We start from the raw sequence: 15,910 nt of genomic DNA, 5'->3' as shown, positions 1-15,910 counted from the left end.
AATAGAAAGAGTGAATCGGAAAGGGAAATGACTATATTATAGGACACTGCTGTTGTGGCTAGGGTTGTATCGGTAATCAGATGCTAATCGAAAACTAAACTACTACTACTGCTACGGCTCCTGTTTTATTGTCTAAAGAAAGAGTGTTTTTGTATCATCGGTGTGGTATTGAAATGTCTATTGAGTATCGAGTTTATTCCTTAGTATCACTTCAAGTTTCAACTGTATGCATTAGTCAAGTTTGAAATTTTAACATCGTGAGAACACTGATCGTGGTATGCAGCCTTTTGTCATCCACTGAACGGAGCCTGCATAGTGAGCTTTTAATGCGTGATATAATAAATGTGGAAATGTTTTTTTTTTATGCAGAATACAAGTGGATATTGTGTTGTTTGTGAAGAAGATGATGGTACTTCAAAAATAGCCGTCTTTGCAAATTGCTAACTGGGTCCATTCGAACTGTAATTTTGAGTCTGATTAATTTTGCAGCCCTAATTAACATTTTAAAACGTAGTCATAAAAAGGTGTAAAAAGGTTGTTGCGTTAAAAAAAAGAAGAAGTGTGAGGTGTGTGTGGAAGCAAGGAAACACACAAACTAGTTCATATCATTAACATGTAAAAACTGGCCACTTTCAGTACCTTGGATTGAAGTAAATAGTGAAACCTAGAAATTTTGATGACAATGATCACAATGAAAATAAAAACAAAAAATAAGACAATATAATGTAATGTTCAACAAGAAACAAAGTACTTTTTAATACTTGCATGGCCTTATACTAGTTCTGTATGGATCAATGCAGTTTGGAAACTCATTAAGAGTCCAACTTTGTCAAATGTTTTTTTCTTTTGATACTTGTTCAACTTAATATTTATTGATTGGTGCTTTTTTGACCAACCTTACAGTAGCTCAGTTTGTCCACCAATCCGAAGGTTGGCGATTCGAATCCCACTCTCGACATAAACACCATTGGTTGAGCGGTCAAATCCACTGATCCACAGGTTGATGGTGCGTTTCCAGCTCCCACAGATGAATTCTGTCATTGTGTCCTTGGGCAAAACACTTAACCCACCTCATCCCAACGTCTGCGTACATTGGTGTGTGAATGTGTGTAAATGGGCGAGTGGTTCCTTGAAGTGCCTTGAAGGTGGAAAAGCAATAAGCAAGCTGTTATTCTCAAAATGTATGTCCAAAAAAAGTTATCTAGCAAACATTCAGTAGTGTCCCTGTGTATAACAATGTGGAAGGTTGCTGAAAGATTAGTACCAGAAAACATCTGTAATCTCTCTACATTAATTGCCGATGACAGTAGATTTCCGTGTGCACCTCACTTAGGCAAAGATGTTTCTCAGTGGTTGGTGTGAGGATGTGGAATGGTTTGTACAAGGACATAAAAGCCTGTAGCACTGTTGTTCAGTCGGAAAAAAATGCTGTTGAAAAAAGTATTTGAGAGCTACAGAGAAAGTGAGGACGTTTTCCAAATTGCAACAGTTAAGATCAGTCAAATGTAGAAAACACATCCCTTTACAGGCCTAATAATATGGAACCTTATTGCATTGTGAAATTTGTGAATAGGCTTGTTAGGAGAAAGGCAAATTGTTTTATCTTTGTAAATTTTTTTTTGTTACTCGGAGGTGTTGTTCACGAGTGAGGGGAGGATGGAGCGTGAGATTGACAGGTGGATCGGTGCAGTGTCTGCAGTGATGCGGTCGCTGCATCAGACTGTTTTGGTGAACAGTTTTGGTGGCAATAAAAGTCTTCTGATTCTGATTCTGATTCTGAAGAAGGAGCTGAGTCAAGGGATAAAACCTTGGGGTCTCACCACAGCAGTTGGAGGAAGTGTCTGGGGTGGGAGAAGTCTGCGAGTCCCTGCTTAGACGGATAAGCAGAAGAAAATGGATGGATGGATGTTTTTTTTCTTCTTTTTTTTTTAGCAATAATACAATAATTTAAATCAATGCACAAACTTTTCACATTTTTCTACAATTTTAGTTTGTAACAAAAAAAACAAGCAAACAATGGGGTGCTGTATTAACAAAGGCAAAACAGGTTTTCAACAATTAATAAAAGTTTTTGTAGCCTTAAAGAATATGTTATTAGCTCCATCTGATTTATAGCCCATATTTTCTGGATTCCATATGTTATAAGAAGAGGGATCTGGTTTGAGCCATTTGATGATTATACATTTTACGGCAGCAGTAAATATTATATTATATAAAAGATATTTTTCATCTGGTTTGGATATATGCAGGCATCGCTCCCAATAATGCTGCTGGAGGGGTCACTGGAGTATCCTGTTTAGAAATAACTTTAAGGGCATCAAAAACGTATTTCCAAAACAAATCTAATTTAGGACAATGCTGAAATATTTGAGTGTGGCTCGCACTGACCACCCCACAATTTCTCCGTCATAAACCAGACTGCATTGGTCCCGTCTTGGCAGTTATATCTGATTTTCTAAAAAAACTGGTAATAACTTTCCACTTGAATTCTCGCCAAATGGTTGAGTTGTAACAAGATGTGATTCTGTGCATATTTCTCCCCAGGTATCCACTGGTATATGTATTGTCATCTCTGCTTCCCATCTCTGTCGTATATACGGGGTATTATCACAAAATTAATCATATATTGCTTACTAATTATTTTCTTATCTTCAGCATCTAATAGTTTTACAAGGAACTGCTCTATCGGGGCAGGAGTATTTAGATTGACAATTTCTGATTTCAGCCGTTCAGAAGTTTTAATGTTACCAACTGATATATCTGTAGTAAACTATAATCTGACCTAAAGCCTGAACCTAATCTATTGGGTATAAATGTTTTTATTAACTCAGTATTTGTTAATAGTGAAAGGAGCTTAGGCAACCTGAACACTGATCGTATTTTATTCCAAACAGTTAGCGTATTTTTGTCCAAGTAAGCATTTCTTTTACAGAGGTATCTAAAAAGAGCAGTTTTTGTAAGAATCTACACTCATACTGTCTTCTGTGTTAAGCCAGCGAGTTACTGTTTCATTTTTGATCCACTCCGTCAGTGGCTTCATCGGGGCTGCCCAATAATAAAATTTAAAGTTGTGAAGCTTAAGACCACCATCTGCTTTGGCTAACTCTACACTTTTCAGTCTGAATCTAGGATGCTTCTTTTGCCATATAAATGCTCACATTAATTTGTCAAGGTGGTCATATGTTTGCTTTGGGATCTCCACGGGGAGCATCTGGAAAAAATAAAGACGTCGGGGCAAAGCGTTTAGACGTGCACTTTCAACTCGATCCTATAAAGACAGTGTGAGACAGGGCCATTGCTCTGAATCACTGTGAAAATTACTTGTTATTTTATTGTAATTTCGTTTATATAATGCCTTACAGAGGTGGAATATAAATGCAAAGATATCATACCATCTTTTACATCCATGACATCTGTTTTATCCATGTTCACTGTCTGTCCAGAATAATATCCGTACTGATTAATGAGCTGGTTTAAATATGGAATTGTTGAAGCAGGTTCAGTGAGGTGCAATAGGATGCCAATGGTATACAATTATATTTTATGCTCTTCTCCATTTATTATAATCCCTTTTATATAGTGTAGTTTAGTTTAAAGATCCGTCTGTAGCTGCTGGGCAAGTTACGAACAACAGCCCTGACTTTACCCATGTTCTAATGTAAATCTCTCTGATATATACTTATTAACCCTAACTACTGCTGATGAATAGAGAGTCAGCACCCATTTCATAAAGTCTGGACTCAATTTAAATGGTTTTAATGTTTGTAACTTATATGGTCGTGATCTTCGTTCAAATGCTTCCTGTACAGTTTTTATCCTTCAGTTGAGAAATTATATTTAACAGGTGCCAGGCATTAGCCCCATAGCAGTGTCTTGGAATAAAACAGCCTGGTCAGGATGTATAATATATTATTATCATGTTAACGCGCCTGGTCAGAACAGCTGTTAATATGCACAGATCACCATTTAACACAGATATGGGCCTATAGGACTGATAGTCTGTGGGGTCTTTATCCTCTTTATGAATTACAATTATTGCTGTCTCAGTCCATGATGGTGTCAAAATGTGTTTATCCAATGCATATCTACAGTTATCTATGTTTTGTTTTTGTTTTTTGTTTTGTTTTTTACATGAAATCCGACTTAACTTTTCCTATTTCTTTTCCTATTTTAGGTGAATTAGGTGTGACAAAATTATTTTTATTTGCTAAATTCCAGAATAATGAGAAAAAAAAAAATTGCATTTCTTTTTTCAAAGTCAGAAGTTTACTTACATAAGATTACTATGACTTTTAAAAACCCAAATGATGATGCAGTGTCTTTGGAGGTTCTGACGGATTTATTGACAACATTTGAGTTTATTTGAGCTGTGGATGTATTTGAAGCGCACCTGAAACACACTGCTACTTTGTGTAACTTCATGGGAAAGTCAAAAGAAATCATCCTTGGGTGCAATTTCCAGAACATTAAGTGGAAATACTGAAGAAACATCTCAAGACATCAGCCAGGAAGTTAAAGCGTGGGCACAAATGGGTCTTCCAAATGGACAAAAACCAAACTGCCAAACTGGTTACAAAGTGGATTTAAGATAACAAAGTCAATGTTTTAGATCTCAATTCCATAGAAAATTTGTGGGTAGACCTGAGAAAGCATGTGCGAGCAAGGTGGTCCGCAAACTTGGCTCAGTTACATCAGTTCTGTCTGGAGGAATGGACCAAAATTCCTGCCAACTAGTGTGAGAAGCTTGAGGAAGGACATATGTAAACTTCTGACTTTGAAGAAAGTAATGAATGATTGTCTAAAAAAAAATCCTTCTCTCATTATTCTGGCATTCAGCAAATAGAAATAATTGTGTTAATCCTAAATAACCTAAAACGGGAAAAGTTTAGTCTGATTTCATGTCAGACAGTGAGAAAAAAAACAAAAACAAATGTGTCTTTTTATGTGTGTTCTAGTTTCAACTGTATGTGCTTTCAGCAATAAGGGTGTCACCAAGTATGTAAAAAATCATTAAGGTATCTGAGCCTGGACTTTTGTCATTTTTAAGAGGCGGTAACCTACTTGATGTTGTTTTCTTCACTCAGTCCAGTCCCTCTGTGGATGAGTTTGTCAGTTCTTTTACATTAATATTCTCCAGTTCCTTGTGAGCTCTGCCTCGATGGAACATGAATCTGTATTTTACACAGTGATTCATAAAACTGCAAATTATTTTGAAATATTTGTTTCTGTGACAAAACTTGATTGCTATTAGATTTCCTGGACTATGTTTGAGGTTTGCTGCTTCCTAAGTCTCAATGCCATAATCCTTGTGGGACCTTTGGTTTGTAAATCACAGGTTACCTTCAATCTCATCAGAAAATAGGCTTAAATTTAAGTTATCTGCGGGCCATATGTAACTCATATGTAGCACAGCTGTTGCAGAATGTTTATATTTATATCCCAATGTTTTAATTTTATCTTCCAATTCCTGCTGTTTGGTGTTCTTCCCTTTCTTCTGGCCGAGGCAAATTAAATAATCTAATATATGTTTTAGCACAGTCCCATAAAATGAAGGGCTGATGTGGTTGTTATTGAGATAAATTCTGCCGTAACAAAGGACAAAAAGTCTTTATCATTGAGGAGAGATGTGTTTAACCTCCACTGTTTAACTGCAGGTCTGTGCCCTATATCCATTGTAATAAAATGGGTGCATGGTCAGAGATGGTAATTGGCATAATCTTTATGTGTCTAATCTATTCGAGAGCACTCATTCTAGACATTAATGTCTAGAGGGTGGTTGTATCAGTAAGCTGGGACTTTACACAGTTGAAATCCCCACCCATCAGCAACAGTCTTGTACTATGCAGTAAAATTGTATTGAACAATAAAACCCCACTCATTTTCATTGGGTGCATATACATTAATAAGGGACACTACACCATCACTCACACCGTTAAATAGGAGCTATCTCCCCTCACTGTCCTGAGCGTTGAGATTTTTGTAAAATTGATCTTCCTGTGGATAAGAATGGAAACCCCTTTCTTTTGTCCAGAGCGATGAGAGGAGTAATATGACTTTAACTGTTCATGTTCCTCATCAGATAGATGTGTTTCCTCATTTGTTTAAGCTGGAGTAATATATTATTTTTCTTTATTAAATTATAAAGCCCTTTCACACTATAACTTATAATTCTTAAATCCCCCCTCAACCTCGAAATTCTGAATATGAACAAACTTGGTGATGTTGGGAAGAGAACAGGAAGTGAAGTGTAGACACTAGCTTGGTCTTTTATAAATAATATGAGTTGAAATGAGATATTGTGACTATTTACAGTGGGAAAAGTAACCAAAATAGCAATGATAGGCAAATTATGAAATGGAATCAAAAACCCAGATGTTTGATCATTAAACTCAAGATCTCAGGGGACCAAGGGGATCAAAACCAGAACTCTGAACCAAAACATAAACATTTAGTCATAACAAAATATGTGAGAGAAACTCATCCCTAACCACTAAACAAGCAGCACAAGTGCACAGCCTAGATTTAAGTCGAATGTGCCAGTCGAGTTAGCCAAGGCAATAACAAAAATAAAAATAAAGAAACACAATTTAAAAGAGAAAGAGCAATACTTCAGGCTCCTGCAGTAAAGTATATAAAAATATCACCTACATAATGAAGTAAACTTGACAGAAGAAGAAAAATACAGTGGTAATATAATAACCTAATAACTGTAATAGTCTTTACCAGGGCTTTCTGTTGTTGCTCTTGTCCTTGTACGTAAACTGGAGTCAGGCTGGAAAAAGCAGATCATAATGTCCGAGAAAGCTGCTATGGCCTTTGTGACACGGTATAATCTGGAAATGACTTATGAGCTGACCACTGTAAAACAATGGGGCTTTGTCATGGGCCTTCCATAGAATCTCTGACCGTCCTCATCATGATGCATTTTTGAGATAATCAACTGATCTTGATCTTTTGAGCTCCCAAACACACAATGTGAACGGTCCACATTAACATCCCGATCTAGCTGTGGCATTTTTCTCAGGGCGCTAGTGACAGCTTTTGGAGATCTGGGGTTAGCCTCCACGAGCCTTCATGATTCCAGTTCTGCATATATTGCTTCGCCTCATTCTGCCCTCCATGTCCTCACATTTATCCCACATAATCTTCAGCTCCTTCTCAAGGTTCTCCACTGTGTCACTTCAGTAGAACACTGTGATAAGCCCCCTCTCACATCTGCACGTCTGTCACCACGAGCTCCAAATCATCACGGATTGTTTTAGTATCTTTAACAAGCCCTTATATGTCGTTTTTGATTGTTCTCAGCTCATCTGCAACAATTTGAACTTGTCCCTTATTACTCCTTTAATGTCATCTCTCAATGACGCCAAAATCTCTGCTTTTAAGTCCACGGCAGCCAAACGTGGACTTTCACTCGGGGTGGGTGAGGGTTGGTCCATGTCTTTGTCACCCTGTATCTCGTGATGGTCCAGGTTACAAGCCCAGGCCTCGCTGGGTTAGCTTGGCTGCTAGTGCTTGTGCTAATTTTATATGTCTTATTTTTATTTATATTTCTTATTTATAGTTCTTATAATTTTGTCAATTTATATTTCTATTATTTCTTTTCTGCCATTAACTCACGAGCACTGTCTGTCCTCCCACTTCATCTGATGCCGCTCAGTTTCTTTTGCAGGTTTCAGTTTGAATATAGGTGTTTTGTGAAGTGATATTTTGGATTCTGCAGGAGCACTGAGGGCCGCTCCATGTCTCACTCACTGGTTCCCCCAGTTTAACAAGTTGTGTCTGACTTTGTGTGTTTGCTCTTCAGGGAGCGCATGCAGCAGTCGGCCATGTACGACCTGTGTTTGGGCATGAGGCAGGTGAGCCAGGAGTTTGTGCGGCTGCAGCTCACGTTCGATGAGTTCCTCTCCATGAAGGTGCTACTGCTGCTGAGCACAGGTAAGAGCTGTGCTTCTCACACAACATAGACCCTCCCTCACCAGCTCACACATACACACTGCTGCTTATTCAGTGCATATCACCGCGCCTGCGAGCGTTGTCCTGACTTTGTAATGGAAATCCGCTACATAATAATGACCCCTGAAATTTGATCAAGTGAAAATAAATTGTAAAGAAGTCGAGTAGACTTAAAGTAACTGACTGAAGCGAAATGATTCACTCAATTTACTAAAGGGATAAAAGACTTAAGCCCCGTCACTGATGTCCCACAAACTTGTATTAGTTTAAAGGTGCACTATGTAATTTTTCTGGAGAAAGGAAAGCCACCTGCTTGTGTCCATGAAAGTGTTATTGCTTTTCCCAAAATGTGATTACCCAAATTAATAATACAATAGAGACATTTATAAATGTGCTTGTGTTATGCAGCTTTTACTGCCTTAAAAGTTTGAAAAACATTTTAAATGGTCCAAATGTAATTCACACTCTCCTGATGCATTCCTAGCATCCTAATTATTCACCATGATGAGTTTATGAGTATTTTTACAACTTTCAGAGCCCAGAACAGCGTCACTGTGATGCTATTGACAGCAACTAGCATGCTAACAGCGCACCATCACTGCTGCCGATAAAAATATATATACATCTTATATTAGATGCAGAAAGATTTGAGGTTTCAAGAGCTGCTTTTATGATATAAAACAACTTGAAAAAAATATGAGTATTGCCTTTTAATAAGCTCTATATTTAAACCTGTACATCAGGCGTTAGCTTCATGTCACCCGCAAGTGTATCTTTTGTTGTCACTTGGCATGATCCAGGACAGTTTAACTCCGAAGTTGCCAAACACTCCCACACTCCCCGGTCTAAAGACAGCTCGCACACGGCCGCGCTGCAGATAAGGCGTCCCGTTCACGTCCATTGAACACCTGAGGAGACATGGCAGGCTTTGAAAAGGCCTATACCTCTCTCTCCTCTCTCACTCGGAGCAGTTTGGCTTCGTAGTGTGCACTTTTCTGGCACTCGCGACCATTCCTTTTTGAAGTCTTCTCGTGGCTCATTCTCTGTAATCCGTTAACATGCAAATCAAGAGCATAAACCTCCAATTTCAAAGAATAAACACTGACTTATTGACGTCTGACGACTTTGTGAACGTGGGGTGGGGTTAGAAATGAGAGAGTTACAGTTACAACAAATCGGTGATGCATAATCTGAAATGCCAGAGGGTGAAGTTAAACTGGAGTTTATTCTGAGGATTGTGAATCAGTTGAAAATGATAAGCAAATGAGTTTATGATTAATCTGTCATTATCCAAAGTTCTACTATGACGACATTTGGGTAACTACACTTAACGTAATAATATTATACAGTCAGTCTGTGTCCAGGCTTTATTCAGGCTAATTAAGGTGTAATAAGTAGCACCAACATTAAACACTACTCACAAATGTACCCTATTGATACTATTCCTATTGAAGCTTATGTCATCAACATTCCCTGGGGGAATGCTATCTAAAGGCACACTTCTGTCTGAAGCTCTGTTACTCAAGTTAGACTTTAATGATGTGTTAAAACAAAGCTTGGATTAAAGTTTAATTCAAGCTTTGTTTTAACACAATCTGACCATAAAGAACCTAGTTGGAGCTACAATAGGTGAGCTGATTTGTGCTGTTAAATAAGTCCCTTTCAAATAATATTACAGTCACACTTAGGGATGGGACAATATTAAAATTTAGACTCACGATTATTTTGACCGAAATAATTGCGATTAACGATATTATCATGATAATTAAAGATAAAGATAAATCCAAGGTTTTTTTAAAGTCACTGAAACATCAATTACCATACAATTTGCAGGTGTCTCAGTGATCACCTCTTTTTTTTTTTGCTGCAAGTACACATATCTGTAGCCAAATGAGTCCAGATGGCATTGTTGTGTTAATAAATGTGTCCATTATATAACTATTGACTATAAAAAAAAAAAAAAAACACAACCAACCTAAGAAGGCTCCCAGAAAAAGGATATGATAAAGGATATCCTGGCATTGCAGCCATCAGCTGTGCTAGCGCTAACCTAGCAATAGCAAAATCGACACAAACACGTACTATTATTTATACAAATCCAAACTACATTCAATAGTTTATTTCTCATGGTATGTTACTTACGACAGATATTTTTGGCTCAAGTTTGTCAAACATTGCAGGATGGTTGTCTCTAATGTGCGTGTAAGTTGCTCGTGTTTGCCCTCGGTACGGTGACTTTTTCATCAGACTTTGCAGATTGGTGGCTCATCTTGTTTGTCTTGGTTTTTAAATCCATAATAATTCCAGCATCAGACTTCACATTCTTGAATGAAGGATATAAATATGTGATGTCATCTGGATCCAGATCCACTGCCCACCAGCCATGACTGTGACTGAGGTGAAGAAACATCCCCAGTTCACAATAGGCACAGAAGCTAACACGTTTCATTGCTATGACAGAGGCCCCTTGTGGACAAACTCCAGAACCAAATATTGTATTGAAACCAGAAACATGAGGCAGTCTAGTGCCATAAAGGCGATTACAGTTGTGTCTTTTTCAGTTAGTCTTGTATTTTTTTCTTGACTTTTCAGATAACCTTAAAACTTTGTCAGTGTTTGCTAATGTGTGCATAGTGTCACCATGGTAACTGCTGAGCATTTCACCATAGAAATGCAAGCAGTACACTCCCAGCCCGATGTCACTGCAAAGTGTTAACACTTTCTAACCCTAAGCCCTTAATTAAGTAGTTACTAAGTCTGGATCATTCTTTGGAAACTATTTGATCATTATAGATTAAGTCTTTGTTCATGCTTTATTAAGGCTTATTAAAGCTTATTAAGGTATTGTTATTATAAAGTGGAACTGACATTTGTGTTTATAAAATAGACCCGGACACCCTGTGGACATGTGGTGGTTAGGCAGTGAGAGACAGGTGATGAGTTATTTGAAGTACGAGTATGCTGGCCAGACTTCAGTCTCTTTGAACTGGAACAGCAGCAGTGCCAATCAGTGGAAATATTCATTGGCACGCTATTTATTTCTTTTAGTCACTAACTCTTTGAAAGTGGTATGCTAATGCTGGACGCCTTGGCATGAAAAGTTTGACACCCACCAACTAATGGAATCTGACTCCAAGCATGTGTGACTTAGTGCCTTTATCAAATCGGTGCTAAATTTTGACAAGCGTCTTTCACATTAACTTTGATATTTCGTAACTGTTTGGGAACGTTTCATCTGCTACGCCCACTGAAGAGCCTTTGACACCATGGACGGCTTTACATTATGATACATGTGTTTCTGGGATAGATCCAGGAGTGATGAAAGGTTATAGACTGAGATTTGTAAGCTTAATGTTTCTTGTAAAAAAAAAACTAAAAAAAACTGAGCAGGTGTAAAAAACTGTTAGCATGTTAGCATAAATCTGTTAGCACCTTAATGTTTCATCAGACACATCCCTCATTTAGTTTTATTTAAAATCTCTTCCACATATTTGGTGTGTATCTGGGTTTTGTTTTCCAGACCTTTGCAGTGTATTAGTCTCAGCATCAGGCAAAATCTCAGTCAGTTTTTTATAGGAAGCACGTGTCCTCTAGTTTATCCAAGTAGAGAAGGTTTTAAAATGATTAAATATGGCTCTGACGAAGGTGGTAATCCAATATGGAACATGTAATGTGAATGAGCTTACAGCCTTTATACTTATTTTGTTTTAGTAAAAGCAGAGGTGGGTAGAGTAGCCAAAATGTGTGCTCATGTAAGGGTAAAATGACTTCAAAATAATATTATGTAAGTAGTGGTATATAAGTAGTGGTAAAAAAAGTATTTGAGAAAACTATGACTCGAGTAACTTAAAGAGTAACTGTCGGGATGTAACAACTGATTTATAATTTGATGTTGATATAATTTGAAGGACAGAAGATAAAATAATGCACAAAATCTGGTAGAGACACAAATCAATTTAAAAACGACATCATATCTGAAGGAGCAGCACAAAAAGTCACTTCATACTGTCAACATAAAGCTTTCTCAATTGTAGACTCAGTTACAGTTACAGTAACCACAACTTTTACTCAAATAAGAGTTCTGTTACTTCAATAAAAGTATTACTCAAGTGCCTTTTGTTTTATTACAGGTGATGGATTGATTGCCGTCACTGTCTATTACAAGAGAACAGCAACTTCCACAATACTTCACCTGCTTGTAGATCATTGACACCGGAACATTTAATACCAGATCACATGATTACATAAGGCTAACTAGCTAACTACCGCATCAGCTAGTAATCTGAAAAGTACATTTTCTTTACGTATTGATAATTACTCAAATCACAGCAAAACCATAAATATATTTGGATTGAAACTTGAAGTAATGCAGCCTGCAGTATATATCCCAAATTGGTGGTTAGACAACAGTAAAAATAAAGGTGAAGAGGAGAGACTGAGAGGCAGGGGAGGCTGCCGCTGCTATCGAGATGAGAAAAGGGAAGATTGTAGCATGTATTTATGTGACATACCAAGATAGTAGAGGGCAGAGAGAGTGCATTTATCTGAATTGCTTTAGAGGTATTAGTGTAGCATAGTAGTAGACTGTAGAGCTGAATCATCAATATCTAAGTGCACATTTCTGACAAGCATTGTGCTGAGATTAGATTTAAAATGTTAAAATTGACAAAAGACTAAAATGTGAAGTGACAAGGTGTGTATTTTAAATCTAAACTTGTATAGATCTAAACTACAGGGTTAGCAGGTTTCATGAAGGATAAGAAATGATAGTCTGTAAAAATTGTGCGATTTGCTGATTGGGTCCATTCAAATAGCTATTTCGATTTGATTGCGATCTATAATGAAAAGACAGAAACTGGAAACCATCATTTTGGTTGAATTTAGTCCTGACCATTTCCCTGGGATCTGGAATACACATTTTTCCAATAATTTACGAATATGTGAGTCTGTTAAATGGTGAATCTCCCAGTTTTTGGATGAGCGTGATTGACAGGTGGATGAGCCAATCAGGGACACGCTGGTGTTGTTGGTATCGAGGGCTGAAAAACATCACTGATTTCTGCAGAATGACTGAGCGAAGCACTAAACTATTAATCTAAGGTGAGGTAAATTTGCTTTGTAAATGATAGGTGACCACTGAGCCTCTTCTTCCCACATGCGTCACTGAAAATAAACTAATCCGATTGCACGATCACGTTTGGCTAGGCTTGAGAGACCGGACTGATATTAATCTGTATAAAAAATACAGAAAGAGATTCTCATTTTGGATTTGCCAGTCAACCTGACCATATTTCCCCTAGCGCACAGCCCACAATACCGCAGCATATGGACTCACCAGCGTGCTTCCCATCCCTGGAATACACTGTAGTTGTTGACTCATCTAAGCACAGGGAGCACCTCGCATGGTAGCTACAGGGACACACCGACTACAGAGCAAAACTCCACCAGACCTAGAGGGAGAGCGCAGATTTAAGGAGCGCAATCCGACCAGCGCTGACAGGGACTAAGGAAGAGACAGGTGCAGAGCTATAGGGAGAAAAGAGCACAAGACGAAGGGGTGGGAGAGCTGGGCCTTCTGCTGCTCTGGAGTGTGCCCAAAGAGCTGTACTTAATAAAGGCCAGTGAAGAACGCGGCAACGCTCCAAGAGAACTGCGATAAACTTGGCTTATTTCAAAAACCCCGGAATTCTGCGTAGAGGAGAGGGAAGATGTGGGATGGAGAGAGGAGAGAGGGAGGGAGCGGGGAGGCTGAGATGTTCCGCTGGGAGACCTATAGCCAGAAGGTAGTTGTGACTGGTCAAAGTTATGTAAAGAGGAAGGAATTTCACAAAGCCAGAGTGAATAAATATTGTAATGATAATCTGGATAATATTCTGAATAATCTGGAGGAGATATATTGGTTGGAATGGTTGAAATGTATCATGGCAACACTGCAAACTGGTCCTACAACAGGGAACAAAAGGTTTAGCAGCTTTAGGCCTGTCACGATGATTACCATATCGAATTATTGCTAATTTTCTTTGAATTTGGGGGGATATTTTGACATTTATCTGCACTCCGATGAGATTTAAGATGTAGGGGGTTGAATAGATAATTTATATGATTCATTATAGATACAAACAAGCTCCTTTAGCCAGGGACGCTAATGATAACCAAATGTGTCAACAACAATCCAACAATAATGTGGGGTAAGGAGGGACAGTCTGCTGTGATTGGTCATTCAAAGTGATGAAGTTTAGGTACAGAGTTATTTTTAAATTAGGAAATGGATTGTGGTGAAGGTTAGGTTTTGGTTAAGTTTAGTCATGACAATGTTTTGGGGAAGTTAACATGTTAGCAGAAGTAACGAATGTGTCATGTACAGCCTTACCTCATCTCACACCAAATAAAGCATAAAACAATGGAAAAATATTACCTTTTAACATAAGCTAATACATTACTGCGCCAACCAGAGCTAGGTGATCACTTCCGTCCCTCCAGACCCGGTTATCTATCTGTAGTCAACTGCACAATGTTGACTCCCGCTGAAACCTTCTCTGCATTGAACCACTCATGGATAAATGAGGGATTACACCGTCTCGATCGTTAGCACCAGTTATAATTCTGCCACATGGCCTAAGAACTTCACTTTTAAACTGATTGACGATTAAAGCCCCTCTCTGGAGTTTTCACAGAAGCTGTCCGTTAGCTCGTGTCTTCTCCTCTGTGACGCTCGGAGACTGGTTTGGTCGCAGCCTGCAGAGATAAGGACTCCACAGCCACACAAATGTTTACTCAGGGATTGTCAGGACTTGTCAGACGGACTACACTATACAGTTAGAATACTGCTGCTTCTGGGCTGCCACTGCTGCTGGAGAAAGAGGGAGGGAACGAGAGGAAGAGAGGGAGAGAGACAGAGATAGAGGGAGGGGAAGAGAGAAGAAGGGAGAGACAGAGAAAGTGAGAAAGAAAAAGATGCTAAAATGTAGAAGTAGAGATAGATACATAGCTGATATTTACACTTCTTGGCACATCAGCTATAACCTGGCTCAGATTGAGATGCGCAGCACTCTGAGATGAGTTCTACACATGAGTCTCTCACTGAAAGCGATCGGAAAATGCGGAATGTCATGACGACTATTTGATTCTGATTGATTGAAGTGTCACAACAACTAAAGAAGCCAAAAAATTCTTAAACTTTTGTTAAATCCAGTTGAGAGAAAAGCACAGACATCTTTCCTTTTCACAAATGCACAAAGCTCTGACCTTCTGCATGTTTTTCACTAACAAAATACTCCATATTGACGCTAAAATAGGCTGAAGTTCGTGTGTCGGCGTCGCCATGTTTGTTTTGGTTTGTTTGGGCGGTTGGCCTTGGGCTTCTGCACAAACCTCAATGCTGCTCTGTGATTGGTCCACCCGATCAACCTTACAGCAGCAGGACCACGCCAAGATGGATTCTCGTGAGTTTGTGAACTCACAAATATCGTGAGAATCCATCTTGCTGTGCAAGGCTACATGGGCTGTATAGTCCTAGATTTATATTTTATTGGTCTTACTAAATTCTTAAAGGACAAATATTATGTATTATTTTATTGTGATTGTCCTTTGCTCTGGAGTAACCTTTGCTTTGGCATTTCATGTTTTAGAATTGAAAATAATTACTTTGTATTGAGAAATGCTTTGAACGAATCTGCAGATGACTTCAAACGGTGCAGCGTTTCTACCTGTGATGCAACAATCCTGGGAAAATTCAAACTACGTATTTTCTGAGGTTTAGAGGCAAATCCCTTTTTACAGACGTTTACTGTAACCAACATAAATTACACAAAATGCAACTGTAGCTATGTAGCCATGGGAATAATGTTATCACATGATACAAGCTTAAAAAAATTGCATAGTGTGGATCTTTAAAAGAAAAACATAAAGCTTTGTTTTAACTCTGAGAAGAGGCCACTGCACAGAATGTGATTAC

At 38.4% G+C, this 15,910-nt stretch overlaps 1 protein-coding gene across 1 annotated transcript in view; it reads left to right on the top strand.

Annotated features, from left to right (window-relative positions):
• Nucleotides 1-15,910, top strand: part of nr3c2 (nuclear receptor subfamily 3, group C, member 2) — a 164,502-nt gene that overhangs the window by 134,526 nt on the left and 14,066 nt on the right. Inside the window, exon 7 of the mRNA XM_033991838.2 lies at nt 7,808-7,938. Within this exon, the coding sequence (XP_033847729.2) occupies nt 7,808-7,938 (131 nt within the window). The remainder of the gene's footprint in view (nt 1-7,807; nt 7,939-15,910) is intronic.

The sequence above is a fragment of the Periophthalmus magnuspinnatus genome, chromosome 1 (assembly GCF_009829125.3).
Source record: "Periophthalmus magnuspinnatus isolate fPerMag1 chromosome 1, fPerMag1.2.pri, whole genome shotgun sequence".
NCBI lineage: Eukaryota > Metazoa > Chordata > Actinopteri > Gobiiformes > Gobiidae > Periophthalmus > Periophthalmus magnuspinnatus.
Note: the sequence above shows the minus strand (reverse complement) of the source record. Positions and strands in the feature narration are given on the sequence as shown.